The sequence below is a fragment of the Engystomops pustulosus genome, chromosome 2 (genome assembly GCF_040894005.1).
Source record: "Engystomops pustulosus chromosome 2, aEngPut4.maternal, whole genome shotgun sequence".
In the NCBI taxonomy this organism is placed as follows: domain Eukaryota; kingdom Metazoa; phylum Chordata; class Amphibia; order Anura; family Leptodactylidae; genus Engystomops; species Engystomops pustulosus.
This window is the reverse complement of record NC_092412.1, coordinates 198,856,333-198,875,212: the sequence shown is the minus strand read 5'-3', so window position 1 is coordinate 198,875,212 and position 18,880 is coordinate 198,856,333. Positions and strand designations below refer to the sequence as shown.

The following is an 18,880-nucleotide window of genomic DNA, read 5'->3' as shown; positions in this document are numbered from 1 at the left end:
GCTTCCCCAGACACAAGCTCTTCATTTAATTAAATTAAATAAAGTTTTGCCCAGGCTGAGATTTGAACCTGGGACCCTCTGCACTGTAGACCAGAGCCTTTACTAACTGAGCTATAAGCCCAGTGATACAGAGCTGAGGATTTCTGGTAAGTAAGAAGTGTTATCTGCCACTGTTACACTGACACAGACTAATGCACTGATATATAGAGAGGGATCTTCTCAGAGATTATTATTATAATTATTGATACTATTATTATTATAAATTTTATTATTTTTATTATTATGGAGATGATTATTAAGAATAGTAAAAATAATAATAATCATCTCAATAATAATAATAATCTACATAATAATAATAATAGTCTCAATAATTACAATAATTTCTGAGAAGATCCCTCCCTATATACCAAGGCATCTTGTATCTGTGTCACAGTGTAACAGTAGTCATAGTTCTTAGTTACCAAAATTCTACACCTTGTTAATCACTGAGATTATAGCTCATTGGGTTGAGGCGCTGTGACATTATTGTACATGTACACTGTAGGTTCTAGGTTCAAATCCCATAGAGGCTACTTTTTATTTTTATTTTTTTTATTGAGATGATTTTTATTATTATAATATGGCTAAAATTTGGGGCGTGGCCAGGGAGTGATTGGGGGAGTGGCTTATGGGGATCGCCACGCGTGCCGCCATTTTGTCCCTCTTTCCCTTTCACAAATGTTGGGAGGTATGCATATACAGTACATGCTGCATATAGTCACGCATACAGTAAATACACACATATATACAGTACATACAGCACATACATTTATAAACACATATACATAAGATACACACATATAAACACTATATACATATACATACATACATATATACACACAGATGCATAGTAAAGGCATATTATTATAGTTACCTCATACACATCCAGGATGTCCTTGTGTGGGTTCGTTATACAGGTCACTCAACGTCACGTGACCTCATTTGGGAAGAAGAGGGACCGAAAGAGGTGGGTGAGCCAGGCTGGGCTGTGCTACAAAACCTAAAGCAGCAGCAGCAGCAGCCCGACCGCCTAGTCTTAACTTTTTCATGCCGTGTCCCTGGGCCCATCCCTCTATGTCTCTGCTTAGTTTAGCCGCCTACAGGGCCCACGATACGACGCTGAAAAGGGAACATAGAGGAGACACAGTATGAATAAATTATGACTCGGACGTGCCTCCAGGCCCATTAACTTGGCGGGCCCCGTAGCTGCTGTGGCAGTTGGTACGCCACTGGGACACAGATAATTAAAACAGCAGCCTTCATTGACAACCTTTTGTTCTTTGTCTCACAGCCCTCCTGTTCCTTCCTAAAACTCATGTGGGAGTTCCATCATTTTCAGGAGCTGCCTTTTTTTCAAATTAATTTTCAGTAGTCGAAGGCTCTTGACATGAATTTCCCAGCTGCTACAAGTCCAGAATAGTGTACCTACATATGGTACTAGAATCAAACTTCTTGACAGACAGACACTCTCAGACACCCCTAAAGAAGCGTGGGCGAAACACATATTGGGGAGTCTGAGAGGCTACCACAGACTGCAAGAAATGGGTAGGACACTAGTCTTCTACTTATAAGCTTAACCCCTTAGCGCTCTGCGCTGTAGCTGTACTGTGCTGAGTCCCGCGAATAGCGCTCAGCACAGTACAGCTACTGCGCAGAGACGATGCCGGTTCAGCTCTTCACAGGAACCAAACCTGCATCGGGGGTCGCGGGATGTCAGCAGTAATCAACCGCCGACATCACCGGCTAACACCCGCGGTCGGAGTGGGCTCCGATCGCGGGTGTTTAACCCGTTAAATGCTGCGGTCAACGTGACCGCTGCATTTAACATGCCTTCCGGGGGTCTTTACCCCACGATCGGCTCCCCCGCGCCGTTTCCGGGGGCGCCGATCACTGCTATGGCACCTCTGGGGTCCAATCGGGCTTAAAGGCAAAGTGTCAGCCTATGCAACTGCATAGGCTGACACTGCGAATATCCTGCAATACATGAGTATTGCAGAGTATTATCATGAACAAGCAATAAGATGCTTGCTTGTTCATATCCCATGGTGGATCAAGTAAAAAATGTAAAAAAAAATGTTTTTCAATAAAAAAATTACTTTATAAATCACTAAAAATGCCCATAAGCCCCAAAACATATAAAGAGACATATAAAGCTCAAAAAAGTCTAAATCATGACACAAACCCCACATACACTCACCGGCCACTTTATTAGGTACACCTGTCCAACTGCTCGTTAACACTTAATTTCTAATCAGCCAATCACATGGCGGCAACTCAGTGCATTTAGGCATGTAGACATGGTCAAGACAGTCTCCTGCAGTTCAATCCGAGCATCAGTATGGGGAAGAAAGGTGATTTGAGTGCCTTTGAACGTGGCATGGTTGTTGGTGCCAGAAGGGCTGGTCTGAGTATTTCAGAAACTGCTGATCTACTGGGATTTTCACGCACAACCATCTCTAGGGTTTACAGAGAATGGTCCGAAAAAAAAAAGAAAACGCATCCAGTGAGCGGCAGTTCTGTGGGCAGAAATGCCTTGTTGATGCCAGAGGTCAGAGGAGAATGGGCAGACTGGTTCAAGCTAATAGAAAGGCAACAGTGACTCAAATCGCCACCCGTTACAACCAAGGTAGGTAGAAGAGCATCTCTGAACGCACAGTACGTCGAACTTTGAGGCAGATGGGCTACAGCAGCAGAAGACCACACCGGGTGCCACTCCTTTCAGCTAAGAACAGGAAACTGAGGCTACAATTTGCACAAGCTCATCGAAATTGGACAGTTGAAGATTGGAAAAACGTTGCCTGGTCTGATGAGTCTCGATTTCTGCTGCGACATTCGGATGGTAAGGTCAGAATTTGGCGTCAACAACATGAAAGCATGGATCCATCCTGCCTTGTATCAACGGTTCAGGCTGGTGGTGTCATGGTGTGGGGAATATTTTCTTGGCACTCTTTGGGACCCTTGGTACCAATTGAGCATCGTTGCAACGCCACAGCCTACCTGAGTACTGTTGCTGACCATGTCCATCCCTTTATGACCACAATGTACCCAACATCTGATGGCTACTTTCAGCAGGATAATGCGCCATGTCATAAAGCTGGAATCATCTCAGACTGGTTTCTTGAACATGACAATGAGTTCACTGTATTCAAATGGCCTCCACAGTCACCAGACCTCAATCCAATAGAGCATCTTTGGGATGTAGTGGAACGGGAGATTCGCATCATGGATGTGCAGCCGACAAATCTGCGGCAACTGTGTGATGCCATCATGTCAATATGGACCAAAATCTCTGAGGAATGCTTCCAGCACCTTGTTGAATCTATGCCACGAAGAATTGAGGCAGTTCTGAAGGCAAAAGGGGGTCCAACCCGTTACTAGCATGGTGTACCTAATAAAGTTGCCGGTGAGTCTATATAGTATCACCGCGTCCGTAACAATCCATAGAATAAAACTAAATAACTATTGAACCCATATGATGAACGCCGTAAAAAAAACTTTAAAAACCCGCCAAAAATTATGATTTTTACCTATTATATCCCAATAAAAATGCAATAAAACGTGATAAACAAAACATATGTAGTCCATAATGATACTGTTGCAAAGTACAACATGTCCCGCAAAAAACAAGCCATCAACCAGCTCTGTAGCCAAAAACGTAACAATGTTATGCCACTTGGAAGACGGCGATGCAAAAATGATAGATTTTTCCCCACATTAGGGTTTTATTTGGCAAATTTAGTAAAACATAAATAAAAATATTCATGCCTGTTATCCCCGTAATCGTATCGACCCATAGAATAAAGATAACATGATTATTAGGCTATACGGTGAACACGAAAAAAAAAAGTAAAAAATCCAGTACAGAATTGCTGCTTTTCTACTCATGAGCTCAAAAAAAGTTCCTAAATTTTCAACAATAGGTGATACCCACCCCAAAATGGTAACACTGAAAAATGCATCTGATCCCGCAAAAAAAAAAGCTGTCACATGGCCCAAATAACGGAAAAGCGAAAACTTTATAGCCTTCAAAAGGGGGCAACGAGAAAACTAAAATCCTGGCAGCTGCAGGGTGCTCCTTCCCTCCTGCGCCTCGCTGTGCCCCCATAACACAAGTAACGGCCACGTGTGGGGGGTCGCTGCACTCAGGAGAAATTGTAAAACAAATGTGTAAATTTTAGGGCTAAATGAACGTATAACCGACAAAATTTGACCATTCTAAATTTCACCGCCATTTTGATTCAATTACTATGAAGATCTCAAGGGGTTAACAATCTTCGTAAATGGGTTGGTTATATAGGGTAGTTTTAATGCCAAATATGTGAAATTTAATTTCAAACTGTATTTATCCCCAAAATAGTCAATTCTGAAAATATGGAAAATCACTATTCAATTTGTAAGCCGCGTAACTACAAAATAAATTATCCAGACATTTCAAAAATTATGAAAAAGTAAAGTAGACATATGGGAAATGTTATTCGGCAAGTTATTTAGGTGGTAAATCAATCTGCCTGAAAACACGGTGATTTCGAATTTCAAAAATGACAAATTTTTCAAAAAAAATTTTTTTGTAAATAAACGCAAAACTTATCAGCCAAAATTTCCACTAAAATGAAGTACAACATGTGGGGAAAAAAAACAATCTCAGAATCGCTTTGATAAGTAACAGTGTTCAAAAGTTATAACCATATAAAGAGACACAGGTCAGAATCCAAAAATTTCTGTTGGCCAGATTTGTCACAGCAGATTTCCTTTTTAATACATCTGAGTTAAGGTCATTTGTGAATTGTAAAACTTTTTGAGCAAAAGTGATTTCATATGATACAATATGCTGTGATGTTGTGAGATACATGCTTAATGTACAGTTTTCTAATGCTAAAAAGCTAAAGGAACTGCAATGATGTCACCCTGGTCACATGACATCACAGCTGCTTACAGAGATAGGATGGAAAGGAGCTGCTGGATTCAGCCCGAGGAGGTCGCGCCCACCTTAACTCACTGTAGCCATGCTTAGATACCAGGTAAAACTATAAAGTTGAATATATACGGGAATCTTAGGGGAACAATTTTTAGCTAAACGAAAGTTAGTTACTAGGACTCTATGGGAACCTGTCACTACCTGTATTTGTGAAAAATGTAGTGACAGGCTCCCTTTAAGAGAACACTGCAGGAAACCGAGACAATGGCTAACTTTGAAGGTAGGTTGTCTGGGGCGCAATAAAAGTTGAAAAAGGGTCTACATGTGCCACAAATAAAAAATTGCATAGTAAAATCCAAGACAAAATCAAATCCTCCTCGCTTCTCCTGACATAGTCACTGGAGATTTCCACATTTCACACGTTCTCGTGGACACATGCATAGAGACGGTGGAGCGGAGGTGTAGACTCCACTGCAGAAGAAAAAGGGTGGAGATTAAGTAAAAAGAATTTGTGTTACATAAATGATCAATCAAAAATCTAGACTGAGCATCTGCAGGTCCAGAATAAGCCCGACTAAACAGTGTGGCATAAAATGACTGCCGTGTGCTGGAGAGGAGGAGGTGGTGACCCCCTCCACCCTCCATAGAGAATAGCGGCGCACGGCCGTACACACGCCAAAAGATAGAGCATGCTCTATCCTTTTGCGGTGTGCGTCCCGGATCGGTGGCACACATGTGTGGCACCGCATCTGCGCTGCGCCGCTATTGCCGTCTATGGGGACGTACATGCGGCCGCATCTACGTCCCTGCAGACGGCCATGTGAATGTGCCCTTACCCTAACTGCACACGGATATGTTCTTTCTCAGGCTGCAAACAAGGATGTGTGGTTTGATTCTGATATTAGGGGAAGGGGTGCCTATGTACAGTCATGGCCAAAAGTTTTGAGAATGATACAAATATAAATTTTTACAAAGTCTACTGCATCAGGTTTTAGAATGGCAATTTGCATATACTCCAGAACGTTAAATAGTGACCAGCTTAACAGCAATTAGTTGCAAAGTCAAATAGAAAATGAACTTTTTCCCCCAAAACACATTTCATCTTCATTGCAGGCCTGCCTAAAAAAGGAGCAGCTAACATCGTTTCAGTGATTGCTCCAGTAACACAGGTTTGGGTGTTGATGAGGACAGGGCTGGAGATCAATCTGTCATGATTAAGCAAGAATCACACTGGACACTTTAAAAAGGAGGCTGGTGCTTGGCATCATTGTTTCTCTTCTGTTAACCATGGTTATCTCTAAAGAAACATGTGCAGTCATCATTGCACTGCACAAAACTGGCCTAACAGGGAAGAAGATCGCAGCTAGAAAGATTGCCCCTCAGTCACCAATCTATCGCATCATCAAGGAATTCAAAGAGAGAGGTTCCATTGTTGCCAAAAGGCTCCAGGGTGCCCAAGAAGGACCAACAAGCGCCAGGACCGTCTCTTAGAGATGTTTCAGCTTCGGGATCAGGCTACCAGCAGTGCAGGATTGGCAGCAGGCAGGTGTGAGTGCATCCGCACGCTTGGTGAGGCAGAGACTCTTGGAGCAAGGACTGATGTCAAGGAGGGCAGCACAGAAGCCACTTCTCTCCAGAAAAAACATCAGGGACAGACTGATATTCTGCAAAAGGTACAGGGAGTGGACTGCTGAGGACTCGGGTAGTCATTTTCTCTGATGAATCCCCTTTCCGATTGTTTGGAACATCTGGAAAACAGCTTGTTCAGAGAAGACAAGGTGAGCGATATCACCAGTCTTGTCTCATGCCAACTGTAAAGCATCCTGCAGCCATTCATGTGTGGGGCGGCTTCTCAGCCAAGGGAATCGGCTCTCTCACAGTCTTGCCTAAAAACACATCCATGAATAAAAGAATGGCACCAGAATGTCCTCCAAGAGCAACTTCTCCCAACCTTCCAAGAACAGGTTGGTTATCACCAATGCCTTTTCCAGCATGATGGAGCACCTTGCCATAAAGCAAAGGTGATAACTAAATGGCTCAGGAAACAACACAGAGATTTTGGGTCCATGGCCTGGAAACTCCCCAGATCTTAATCCCATTGAGAACTTGTGGTCAATCATCAAGAGACGGGTGAACAAACAAGAACCAACAAATTGTGACAAAATGCAGCATTGATTGTGCAAGAAGTTGCAAGTCAGGGTTTGGTCCAGAAGTTGATTGAGAGCTGCCAGGGAGAATTACAGAGGTCCTGAAGAAGAAGAGTCAACAGTGCAAATATTGACTTGCTTCATTAACTCATTCTGTCAATAAAAGCTTTTCTTACACATAATATGATTGCACTTATTTCTGTATGTGATAAAAAACATCTGATAAACACAAATAAAAACCAGAGGGCAACAGATCATGTGAAAATATAATATTTGTGTCATTCTCAAAACTTTTGGCCATGACTGTAATTAAAAAAAATAAATAATTATATTATATCTATATATATCTATCTATCTATTTTTTTTTTTATTTTTTTTTACGCAAAAAGTACACCAGGTAGGACATTGCGTAGTTTTCCACAACGGCTTACACCTCTTGGTATATCTGGCAGGACACAACTCAGTTCGATATTAGGCAAGTGGCATTTGTCAAAGCAACCTTCATATGAATGTCAGGACCTAAGGTTTTCCAGCAGAATACTGATCAGAGCATCACATGTAATGGTGCTTTCGGCTACCACGCGTGCTCCCACCGTCTACTAGAGGTAACAGAAAGTCATTCAGCAAACCAGGCCGCACTCTTATTACTCCATGACCCAGTTCTGATGCCGAAGTGATTATTGTAGTTGCTTTTGGTGATGGACAAGGATCAGCATGACAGGTAAGCAGGCCCATAGACAGAAAGCTATGATGAAACTGTGTGCTGTGACTCTTTAGTACCGTTTAATCACTTTTTATTCAAAAGTTTTTCTGTGTGATAGAGAGGCTAGCCTTTACTCCACATGAGTATCAACAAGGTGACTTGGATGGAAAGCGAGGAAAGGGAAAAGGAGAAAAAAAAAAAAAAAAAAAAAGGAGAGAAAAAAAACCCCCCAAGGTGACGTGGATGCCCAGGGTTTTGGGTGGCGTCCACTCTCTTTAATCATTAGGAACACCCATGAGTTGCAGCTTTCATCGAGCCCATGTTGAAGTTGCTCAGATGCTTACAAATGCCAGTTTTGCAAGTAACCTTAGATACCATTGTCACAAGATTATATCTTTTATTTCCCCCGTGGAATCTGTTATGGAAGACCACCGCCTACATTATAATGGAACAGTAAAAACACAGAATTGTTGAACTTTAAGTCTAATGACAATGCATCCTTTTTTCCTGAAGACATTGGTAGTTTTTTTTTTTTTTTTTTTTTTTTTTTAAGAATGTTGTTCAGATGTTAAGATATTTCTCTTTCTTCTAGTTTATTAAATATTGCTTTTTTGAGGACATGTTCTCAACACATCCAAATGCTTTTGTATTAGGGTTTTAAGCGGTCATATTAAAATACAGTTTCATTATAAAGTCTGTCACAGTTTTACAGTATTCAAAATGACAAATCATTTCTTTATATAAAAAAATGTTACACCAAAGAAAACACATTTACAGAAAAAAAAACTCCAAAAAACAAGGTTTGGCATTTTCATATTTCATTCATTATAAAACAGAATATTAAACGTGTTCCTGGGAGGTGAATATTAATTTGTCATAACTTGAAATGAGTTATAGCAAAACACACTATACAACAGCAATATACAAAAAAAAATTACTTCTTGATCAATTATATATAATTTCTGGTGAAGTGCATCTTTGAAAAATATCTGCCAGCTTTTTGTGTCAATGTTCATACAGACAAAAATATCAAAAAGGTAAACTGTCCCTTTATCCAATCCATATTTTCATCTGAACAAAAAAAATATATTAAAAGAAATAATATTAATCCATGCGACTTGTAAATAGTGTTCAAGGTCGTCCACCAGGTGGCAGTGTAAGATTAGCCATAAGGTCACGTACTGCAGCAAATATAGTACATTCCCCTGTGGACAGAGAAGGGCAGAGTATTAACAGGGCGCAGGATAAATTCCCAGTTAGAGTCGTACATCAAGGCCTAGAACAGAAGAGACTAAATTATCTGCAGGGTTATACTACCTTTCCATATGAGGCTTGCCCACATGTGAAACAACAGAGGATCAGGCCATGGAGAAAATTTTTTTGACCACCTTAAATTTTCATTGTTTTTTTTTTTTTTTTTAAATGAGTGTCTGGTTTCTGATTTGTTACAGCAGAGAGTGGAGCTCAATCTTTGCACTGCATCATTTTACTGCAATGTGTGTATGGGATTGTCATCTACGGTATTACACTGCAGACTTACCACACAGAAATGCAATATGACACACAGAAAGGTAATATGTGTGTGGGCGCCCTATACACAATCCCTGGAGAAAATGTTAGAAGCATCATCCTACAGGCACAAGAAAAGTGTGGACTAGATCTAAAATCAAGACTCCCAATCAAGTGGAGAAACATTGGTTCAAATCACTTTATCCTTATACAGAATCTTTGTAAACTTGGTCATGAATACTGCATAATAAACACATGCATATGGCTAACCTGGACGAGGAGGATTCATCTCTGCAAATCTCTTCAGAATGTTGCTGACCATTAAAGGAGCCGCCACTGAGGAGTTCTGCTGACGGGGGATGTCCGCTTGCTGAGTTGTTCCTGACGCCATATCATAAATAATGGGAACTATAATACTAACTGGCTCTGGAGGCACCGAAGTCTTTTGGGTTAACTGAAGCTAAAAACAATTATACAGAGTTATAATGTAAAACCAAACTAGCAATTTAGAAAAATCAGACAATGGAAGATTACAGTGTCAGCATTAACCAGATAAATCGTGTTTTTTGGGGTTTCATTTGGTTAAGTCATTCTGTAGAAATAGGAGGTGTCGGTATAACGTAGCAAATGTTAAAAAAAAAAAAAAAAAATTAGTTGGCAAAATGGATCGCTCCGGACACTGTGCCGATTAAAAAAAAAAAAAAAAAAGATCTTAAAGAGGAGCCATCACCCCAACTAAACCCTCCAGGAGCTGCTTACTAAAGTAAGCCGCTGCTAGACCTACCCCAGGAATAGCAGTGTTAAACTTCTAGCTTTACCGGAACATACCGATAAGCTAGAAACACTGGAAACACTGCAGTACATCTATGATCCGAACGCCAAACCAAGCTTACAGTGTTCCGGTGTATTCATGAGGGGGTGGTCCAAGAAGGCGGTGACTGCCACATGAAGCTTGGCAGTCACCTCCGGCCCCTCATGGGAGGGCTATGGCTGTGCAGTGTTTGCTAGCTTCATCGGTATGTTCCAAAAAAGCTAGCAGTTTAACACTGCTTTTCCTGTGGTAGGGCCAGGTAGTCGCTTACTTTAGTAAGCAGCTCCCAGAGTGTTTAGCCTGGGTGACAGGTCCTCTTGACAAGTGACAAGTAAAACCAGAAAGATGCAAAGGGAAGCAGGGAACTACTGTTAGATCAAATAATAACCAGAATGGCAAAGAAGGCAAAAAATAGTAACCAGAGTAACCAGTTAGTACTGCTACAATAAGACAATTACAGATTTAGTCATCTTTAAAGGAGTTGGCCACTCCAGAACATACAATGCATATGTGACTTAACTGCCTTAATATTCCCTGAATGCTCACCAATTCATTCATCATCCCTGATGTTTCCTTTATTGCTGTGTGCAGACTCTCTGTAGACATGTAAATAAAGATCCTATACTGATAAATAGGAGGGACCAGCAGCAGGAGTTAATGACTCATCCTGCCCCTCCCTGTGTATAGTACAGACCAAAAGTTTGGACAAACCTTCTCAAAGAGTTTTCAGTATTTTCCTGACTATTAAAATTGTAGATTTACACTGAAGGAATCAAAACTATGAATGAACTATGAGCATGGGGAATAATATACTTAAGTGCCAACAAGGTGTGAAACAACTGAAAATAGGTCTTATATTCTAGGTTCTTTAAACTAGTCACATTTTGCTTTGATTACTGCTTTGCACACTCTTGACATTCTCTTGAATGCTTCAAGAGGTAGTCACCAGAAAAGGTCTTCCAACAGTCTTGAAGGAGTTCCCACAGATGCTTAGCACTCGTTGGCACTTTTGCCTTCACTCTGCGGTCCAGCTCACCCCAAAACATCTTGATTGGGTTCAGGTCTGGTTACCTTGTCGAGGCCAGGTCATCTGGCTTAGCAGCCCATCACTCTCCTTTATCAAATAGCCCTTACACAGCCTGGAGGTGTGTTTGGGGTCATTGTCCTCTTAAAAATAAATATTGGTCCAACTAAACACAAACCACATGAAATACTATGCCGCTGCAAGAAGATGTGGTAACCATGCTGGTTCAGTATACCTTCAATTTTGAATAAATCCCCAACAGAGTCACCAGCATAGCACCCCCACATCATCATACCTCCTCCTCCATGCTTCACTGTGGGAACCAGGCATGTAGAGTCCACTTGTTCACTTTTTCTGCGTCACACAAAGACACAGTGGTTGGAACCAAAGATCTCAAATTTGGACTCATCAGACCAAAGCACAGATTTCCACTGGTCTTAAGCCCATTCCTTGTGTTCTGTACCCCAAACAAGTCTCTTGTTGCTTGTTGCCTCTCCTTATCCGTGGTTTCCTAGCAGCTATGTTACCATGAAGGCTGCTGCACACAGACTCCTCTTACCAGTTGTTGTAGAGATGTGTCTGCTAATAGAGCTCTGTGTGGCAGTGACCTGGTCTCTAATCTGAGCTGCTGGTAACCTGAGATTTCTGAGGCTGGTGACTCTGATGAACTTATCCTCTGTAACCAGTGACTCTTGGTCTTCCTTTCCTGGGGTGGTCCTCATGTGAGCCAGTTTCTTTGTAGTGCTTCATAGGTTTTGCAACTGAACTTGGTGACACTTTCAAGGTTTTTTCAATTTTTAGGACCGATTGACCCTAATTTCTTAAAGTAATGATGGTCACTCGTTTTTCTTCGCTTAGCTGCTTTTTTCTAGCCATAATACAAAAATCTAACAGTCTATTCAGTAGGGCTATCAGCTGCGTATCCACCTGACTTCTGCACAACACAACTGATGGTCCCAACCCCGTTTATAAGGCAAGAAATCCCATTTATTAAACTTCACAGCCCAGGTTTATGAAAACCCTTTTCAGGTGACTACCTCTTGAAGCTCATCAAGAGAATGTCAAGAGTGTGCAAAGCAGTAATCAAAGCAAAAGGTGGCTACTTTGAAGACGCTAAAATATAAGACATTTTCAGTTTCAAACTTTTTTGTTATGTATAAAATTCCACATGTGTTTATTCATGACAAGTCATCACCTTAAAAAATGTTATACTTACAAAGAACAGCATTTTAGATTTGAGGACAACAGCCGGGGTGCCTGGAGGAGCAATTGGTGGGGCACTTGGTGGGATGGTCAAACAGAACTGCACGTTCCACTTCAGCTGTGTGGCTTGATCTGGAAACTTTGAGTGAAGGAGAAGTTGTTAGCAACAGAACCAAAAAATTACATATCTAAAAAATGTAAGGGCTTTAAAATGAAACATTTGTCCACTTCCGTCCTGTGATTGCATTACATCTATCCATCTATGATTATTCTATAGAGAATAGTTATTTTAATACTTTTGAGACCCATTGTTCATCAAAAGGATGTCCAAATTTCATATTATATACAATATGAAATTTGGACATCTCTTTGAGGAACAGGTCTCAAAAGTACAATAATAACTATTCTCTGTTTCTACACAAGAATGTAGGCATGCTGACCAGCTAGGAGGAAATACCAAATATAGACCAGGAACTACAATGATGCCATTTCTAAGTAACCTTCAATCTGTAAATCATCCAAAGGCAATTTAGAAAGCTGAATATTTTACAAGACTGTAAAAAACCCTAAATCAGACAAAAGAATAAAAGTTTTTGCTTGCCCAAGTAACATAGGAAAATATTTATTTCTTACCAGCTCAAGCTTCATTATATGTACACAGTCTCTGAGTATGTGCGTTGGCGCTCCTAATAATTTTGTAAAAGCAATTAGCGTATTTGCTTTAAATGGGGGACCCGCAACCTAAAGAAGAAAAATAAACCACATATGTATTAATAAAATATTATCTGTATGGATTGTATACATTACAAACAAATAGTCTTTAGACATAGATGGGATTGCACATAAACATCAAATCTTCCTTTGGGGTCAATCGAGATTGTAACAGACAGCTTTGGTCTAGATGGTAACAACCTTCAAATTCTGGCGACTCAACACATTAAAAAGTGTATGCACCGCTAAAACCTATATATTTTTATGAAAGACAGCCTGACATCAAAGTGGAGATTCACAGGGAAAAGGTTAAATGGGTTGTCCCCTTTCAGCAAATCATTTATATTGTTTGTGTAAAGAAACGTTGTACAATTTTCCAATAAGCTTTCTGTATTATTTAGCCACAGGAAGCATAAAATGAAGCTTCCTATCGAATGTCAGAAAGCAGAGCTCTAAATCACGGTGTGGAGTTGAAAAGTTATACAATTTTATGTTCTGCAATGAAGATCGGGCACTACTCCACAGCTTCATGGCGCAAATGCTATAGCTACGGCACATGCGCGCTGTGAAGGCACAGTGAAGTATGCCAGCTTCACTGCGCAGGCGCACGGAAGGCGGACAGAGATGAGAATAACGTTTATTTTAAAAGCAGTCACAGAGGGACTTAATAAAGAGCAATTTGGTGCACTAAACCAACGATCCTTAAGAACCTGTGGGCGGTTTTGAGTCCCAAATCGCCTTGACAGGTACACTGTAAATACCAGTACTTGGCAATAGTGAAGCTATGGGCAGGGTCTCTTCCAGTCAAACTAACATCAGCAAACCACTGTTTCACCACAATTACCGTTAGTGCCGCACGGGCACTGTATTTAACCCCTTTGCATGTCTGTCTAACCTGTGCCTATTTGTTACTGTAACTAGCGTCATACCATAATTGTTTCGAATAGGTAATGTAGTCACGATAACCTGTATTGTGCTGTAACGCAATGTCCTCCAACTATGTTTGTTTGCGACTAAGAAATTAGCAACATGTAAGAAGGTGCCTCTAGTTGTGCATGTATGTAACGTTAAGCCCATCTATAACTTTGTGTAACAATTCCTGGGACACTATGTACAGAAGAATTCCATCCTCCCCGGGGATGAATAAAGTACCATGGTATCACATTTAATACTAATAAAGAGCACATTGGGGGGAAATTTATTTAGACTAGCTTTTTAACCCCTTAAGGACGGAGCCACTTTATAGCTTAAGGCACATTTTTTGTATTCTGACTTGCGTCGCTTTATATGGTAAGCAATTGAGATTGTTTTTCCTCACATGTTGTATTTCATTTTAGTGGTAAATGGTGGCTGATGAGTTTATTTACAAAAAAAAAAAAAAGATTTACCACCTAAATAAGTTGCTGAATAACATTTCCCATATGCCTGCTTTACATTTTCATAATTTTTTAATGTCACGCAGCTTATAAATTAAATATCGGTTTCTCCAACCGCGGGTGTTACTCAGTGATGTCAGTGGTAGATTACCGCTGACACCCCGCAACTCCCGATGCTGACTGGGCTCAAGATCAGAGCCGAATCGGCATCGGCTCAGCGCCATACTAGTACTGCGCTGAGTGCGAATCGCAGGAGCCCTCACCGTACTAGTACAGCACAGAGCGCCAAGGGGTTAAATGTCCGTTTCAAAATTGCCCCACCTATGCTTCCGACACAACATCCGCCAGGTTAACCTGGAGGAGATTTCAGCTGTAGTATCTGTCGGTTTTGCGGCAGAGACAATAGTAAATGAGGCAGACAGCGACAGAGATGGAGTTCTCTAAGGCCTTCTCCACCATAATAAGTCTGCCTATTGCCTCCAGCTCTATGCCATGCTGGGACCTGCGGCAGCTTCTCCAATCAAAAATTAATGGTCTTTCCTAAGGATGGGCCATTAACATTAAAATTGTGAATGATCCTTTAAAGCCATTTGAAAGAAACAATAGGACATGTTTCAAATGTCTTCATAAGAAATTTTAACCCATGATTTCTAAGTATAAAAACATACATATCAACTAACATACCCTGGTCTCAAAGAATTTTTCAAGGACCTGCAGTTCGTCTGGTTTCCACTGACCAGCATTTTCAGGTGTCACTTTCAGCTGAAGTGTCTGGTTTGTGCTGGGGTTAAGTGCCACCCGACACTTTAGGACATCCGTCTTGAACATAATGACTCCTGGCTCATTGGAGTTTATAAGTTGCAGCTGAAAGGAAGAAAATAAAATATGAACACATTATATACAATACCATCCAATCTTAATTTAACCTTTAATTTAAAAAATATATATGTATTTTAGCAGCACAAAAAAAACATTACTCGAATAGAACCTAATATGCATGAATGAATACGTACAGTCTCCTGCTGGATTATCCTTTGAAGGTGCCGCCTCATGTTTACAGAGCCTAGAAACCTCTCAAGAGGAGAGCATAGGTAGCTGCCTGCCAGTGCTGGTGCTAACCCAGGTGTTGGAGATGGTAGAAGAAGTACGTGCAAGGCACTGTGAGTGAGGATTGTAGGGATAGATGCAGCCCAAGGTCGTTGAGGTAGCTTGCGAGGTGGAGGCATATTCGTTGGCAGAGACTGAGAGCCTACAAAAAGAAAGAAAAAGTAACTTTTTGTTAAAAGTTGAGGTAGCAGAATTGAGAATGTATTTAAATATTTGAATGATCTATTTTTTGCCATAATTTGATGGCTTAATGCAAGAAAGGAAAGCGTGAGTAAACGTAAGATTAGCCAGCCCACAGGATCATGTGCTAAAACTGGTATATATGTTAAATAATAGGAGGGAGGGATTGATACTTTTATGCCAAGTGCAATGAACCAGAAGGCTCAATGGCGTTTCTTACATCCTAGAAATCTGTGAATGCCATAAACATTGGCTGCCAAATCAAAATTCAAAAGAAAAAAAGAATTAATCTTGTGCGTAATCTCTAAAAGAGCGATGAACTAGAATCACTAAATGAGAGCATGATTGGAACCACAACATACTTGTTCCAGCTCGAGGGGAGTGAGACACATCAGGGACAGGAGAGTGAAGAGATGGATTTGCTGGTGACATTCCAGGCATGCGTGCTGCTGGAGAAGGACCAGACACTTGAGGAGACCCTGGCCAATTGCCTGCACGTTGGCTGGGTGACATCATGGCGTACGGAGAACTAGGGTCTAACGCACCTGTGCAGGTTGCAAAATGAGATTGTCACATCACCTCCTCTTCTATGATATATTTGAAGGGATATTATACTGATAAAACTGGTATTTTGAAAACAATAAAGTTCTACAGATTTTGTAAAAGAATAAATTTAACAAAATGCACATTTAGGAATATAAAGTTTCTTTAAAAGTAAAGTTTTTTTTCTTAGACTACAATATTGAGGACTTCTTTTTATAGGAGAGGTCATCAATATCAAATTGGCAAGTGCCCAACAACCTGCAACCCCGCTGACCAGCTGATGCTGTAGAGCGATTGCCAATATATCACCCAATAGGTGTCATGCACATGATCGTATGGTATTTTCTGTTCTGTATATATGGCTGTATTCTGACTGTAAATATGGGACATATTGCAACAGTATGGCAACGTATTGCACAGTATCCTTATAAAATACAGTGGGCTGGCAAATGATGGATGGCTGACAGATTGCACCTCCCACTGGTTCTGGATACTGCACGTATATACGGCAGCATACTGTGCACAGAGGTATGCAGCACCTATTAAGGCTACGGTCACACGAACGTGTGCCAGCCATACCGTAGCACGGCGGGCACATGTCGGCACCTGTGAGGCCATTGCGTCTATGGGGGACATAAATACGGCGTATATACGTCATCCATATATATACGTCCGTGTGAATGTTGCCAAAGCCCATATTTTATGCGTTCCCATTGACTTCTATGGGCCGTACAGAACGGAAATAAGGTAGAAAATAGGACATGCTATATTTTTATTGCCCATTGGAATGCATGGTGCTGTATTCCAGCCGTATATACGTCCGCTTTTATACGGTCGTGTGCATGGGGCCTTAAAAGGCGTTTGTATTTGTCTGAACACTACAACATCTTCAGACAGCTGATTGGGGGGTGTGCCAGAGGACGGGCCCTCATAGAAAGCCCCTTTAGAAGCAGAAAAAGTAAAGGCCACAAAGCTGTAAATAGAAGAATTTTACAACTAGAATTTAAAACAATATTAAACTTGCCGTTAATAAATCAAAGCAGAATGAAAAGTACATTGGGTAAAAAATGTCAACAAATTTAAATAATAATGTAAAAGATTTGTCACCAGGTGCAAATTGCACGGCATAAAATTCCAAAAGTTTCCAGGATTTCTTCATCATTTTTCTTCGACGCTTATAGTAAAGCAGGGGTTAATGCCCGTTTCAGTTCTGTTCTTAAATTCCCACATTTAAAAACCATAACTTTCTTATTGTACCATTCAATACTCACCTTTCTGACATGCCTGCAGGTCTATTCTCATTCTGTCTGGTAGCCAACGCACACAATATACCAGCAGCAGCGGCTGACATCAAAGCTTGTGCACCGGAGTGTCACATGGACCTGCCGCGGCCAGACCGAAGAATAGAAGATCTGCGGTTGCGTCAGAGAGGCGAGTAATGACTTTTTGTTTATGAATTGGGCAAACTGGGGATAGCTATATTGGGGAAATGCTGGCTGGCTATATACTTGGGCTGGGTCTGGCCAGCTATATACTGAGGGAATGTTTGTGTTAAAATTAGGGGGCTTAGCTTATATTCAGGTCGGCTTATACGGTATTCGGCGGGATAAATTAAGAGTCCTTAAAATGTACCGAAAATTCCAAATGCAGTGCGTAATTTTCGTTAGGGTTTTGTTTAAATGGCTCTCCCATTTTGCTTTTTTTGCAGACCAAATTACACATCCCCTTCATACTTTGGGTCAGTAAAATGACGAAGATACCAAATTTATATACTTTTGTTATCTTTTAATACCCATAAAAAAGCATTCTAAAGGAATAGGTATGTATGTATGTTTATATGTATGTATGAGATACACACACACATAATGGAGAGGTAGGACAGCAATCCTTCTTGTGAAGTGGATCAATTTGTGGTGGTGCCCGCGGCCCAAGTTTCTGATGCCGGAAACCAGGGGTTAACAATCTTGAAGGAGGGAGCCACAGCGCCAGAGGTCAAAATTCAAAAGGGTTTATTTATAAGTGCATCCAAACATGATGAGCGCGACGTTTCGATTCACAATGAATCTTTATCAAGCTTGATAAAGATTCATTGTGAATCGAAACGTCGCGCTCATCATGTTTGGATGCACTTATAAATAAACCCTTTTGAATTTTGACCTCTGGTGCTGTGGCTCCCTCCTTCAAGATTGTATACACACACACATATACACATATAAACACACACATATAAAACAAATATCATTTTATTTAGGCATCCTAGAGTCTTCTAACCAAAAGGGGTCTGATTGCTTATACAAAATACTGCTATACAAATACATCAGTGGTCACACACTATTATAGGTACCAGTGCGGATCTAGATAATTGGCAGAAATGTTATTTTTTCTTATTTTCAAACATTTGCACCAGTTTTGCCCCAGAAAAATCAGACAACCCATGTAACATTTGCTTCCCAAGTTGAAGCCATTTAAAATCTACAATCACGAAAAATGTAATTAATACAACCGTCCTACGCTTTTGTTCTTCTGTTGGACAAAACGAGTAGGTCTGTTGACTGCATCCATTTTACTTTACCAGATTGTGGATTTTAAATGACTTAAATCCTTTAATGCAT

General features: G+C 40.7%; 1 protein-coding gene across 2 annotated transcripts in view; it reads right to left on the bottom strand.

Moving 5' to 3' along the window:
- Positions 1-8,187: 8,187 nt before the first annotated feature.
- Positions 8,188-18,880, bottom strand: part of MED14 (mediator complex subunit 14) — a 35,200-nt gene continuing 24,507 nt past the window's right edge. The window contains exons 25-31 of one of the 2 annotated variants that reach the window (XM_072137797.1): positions 16,088-16,270; positions 15,452-15,687; positions 15,123-15,302; positions 12,985-13,092; positions 12,365-12,490; positions 9,584-9,773; positions 8,188-9,009 (exon numbers count right to left, since the gene is read on the bottom strand). In XM_072137797.1, the coding sequence (XP_071993898.1) occupies positions 8,936-9,009; positions 9,584-9,773; positions 12,365-12,490; positions 12,985-13,092; positions 15,123-15,302; positions 15,452-15,687; positions 16,088-16,270 (1,097 nt within the window). In that variant the 3' untranslated portion in view covers positions 8,188-8,935. The remainder of the gene's footprint in view (positions 9,010-9,583; positions 9,774-12,364; positions 12,491-12,984; positions 13,093-15,122; positions 15,303-15,451; positions 15,688-16,087; positions 16,271-18,880) is intronic. The other variant, XM_072137798.1, reaches the window with a different exon arrangement.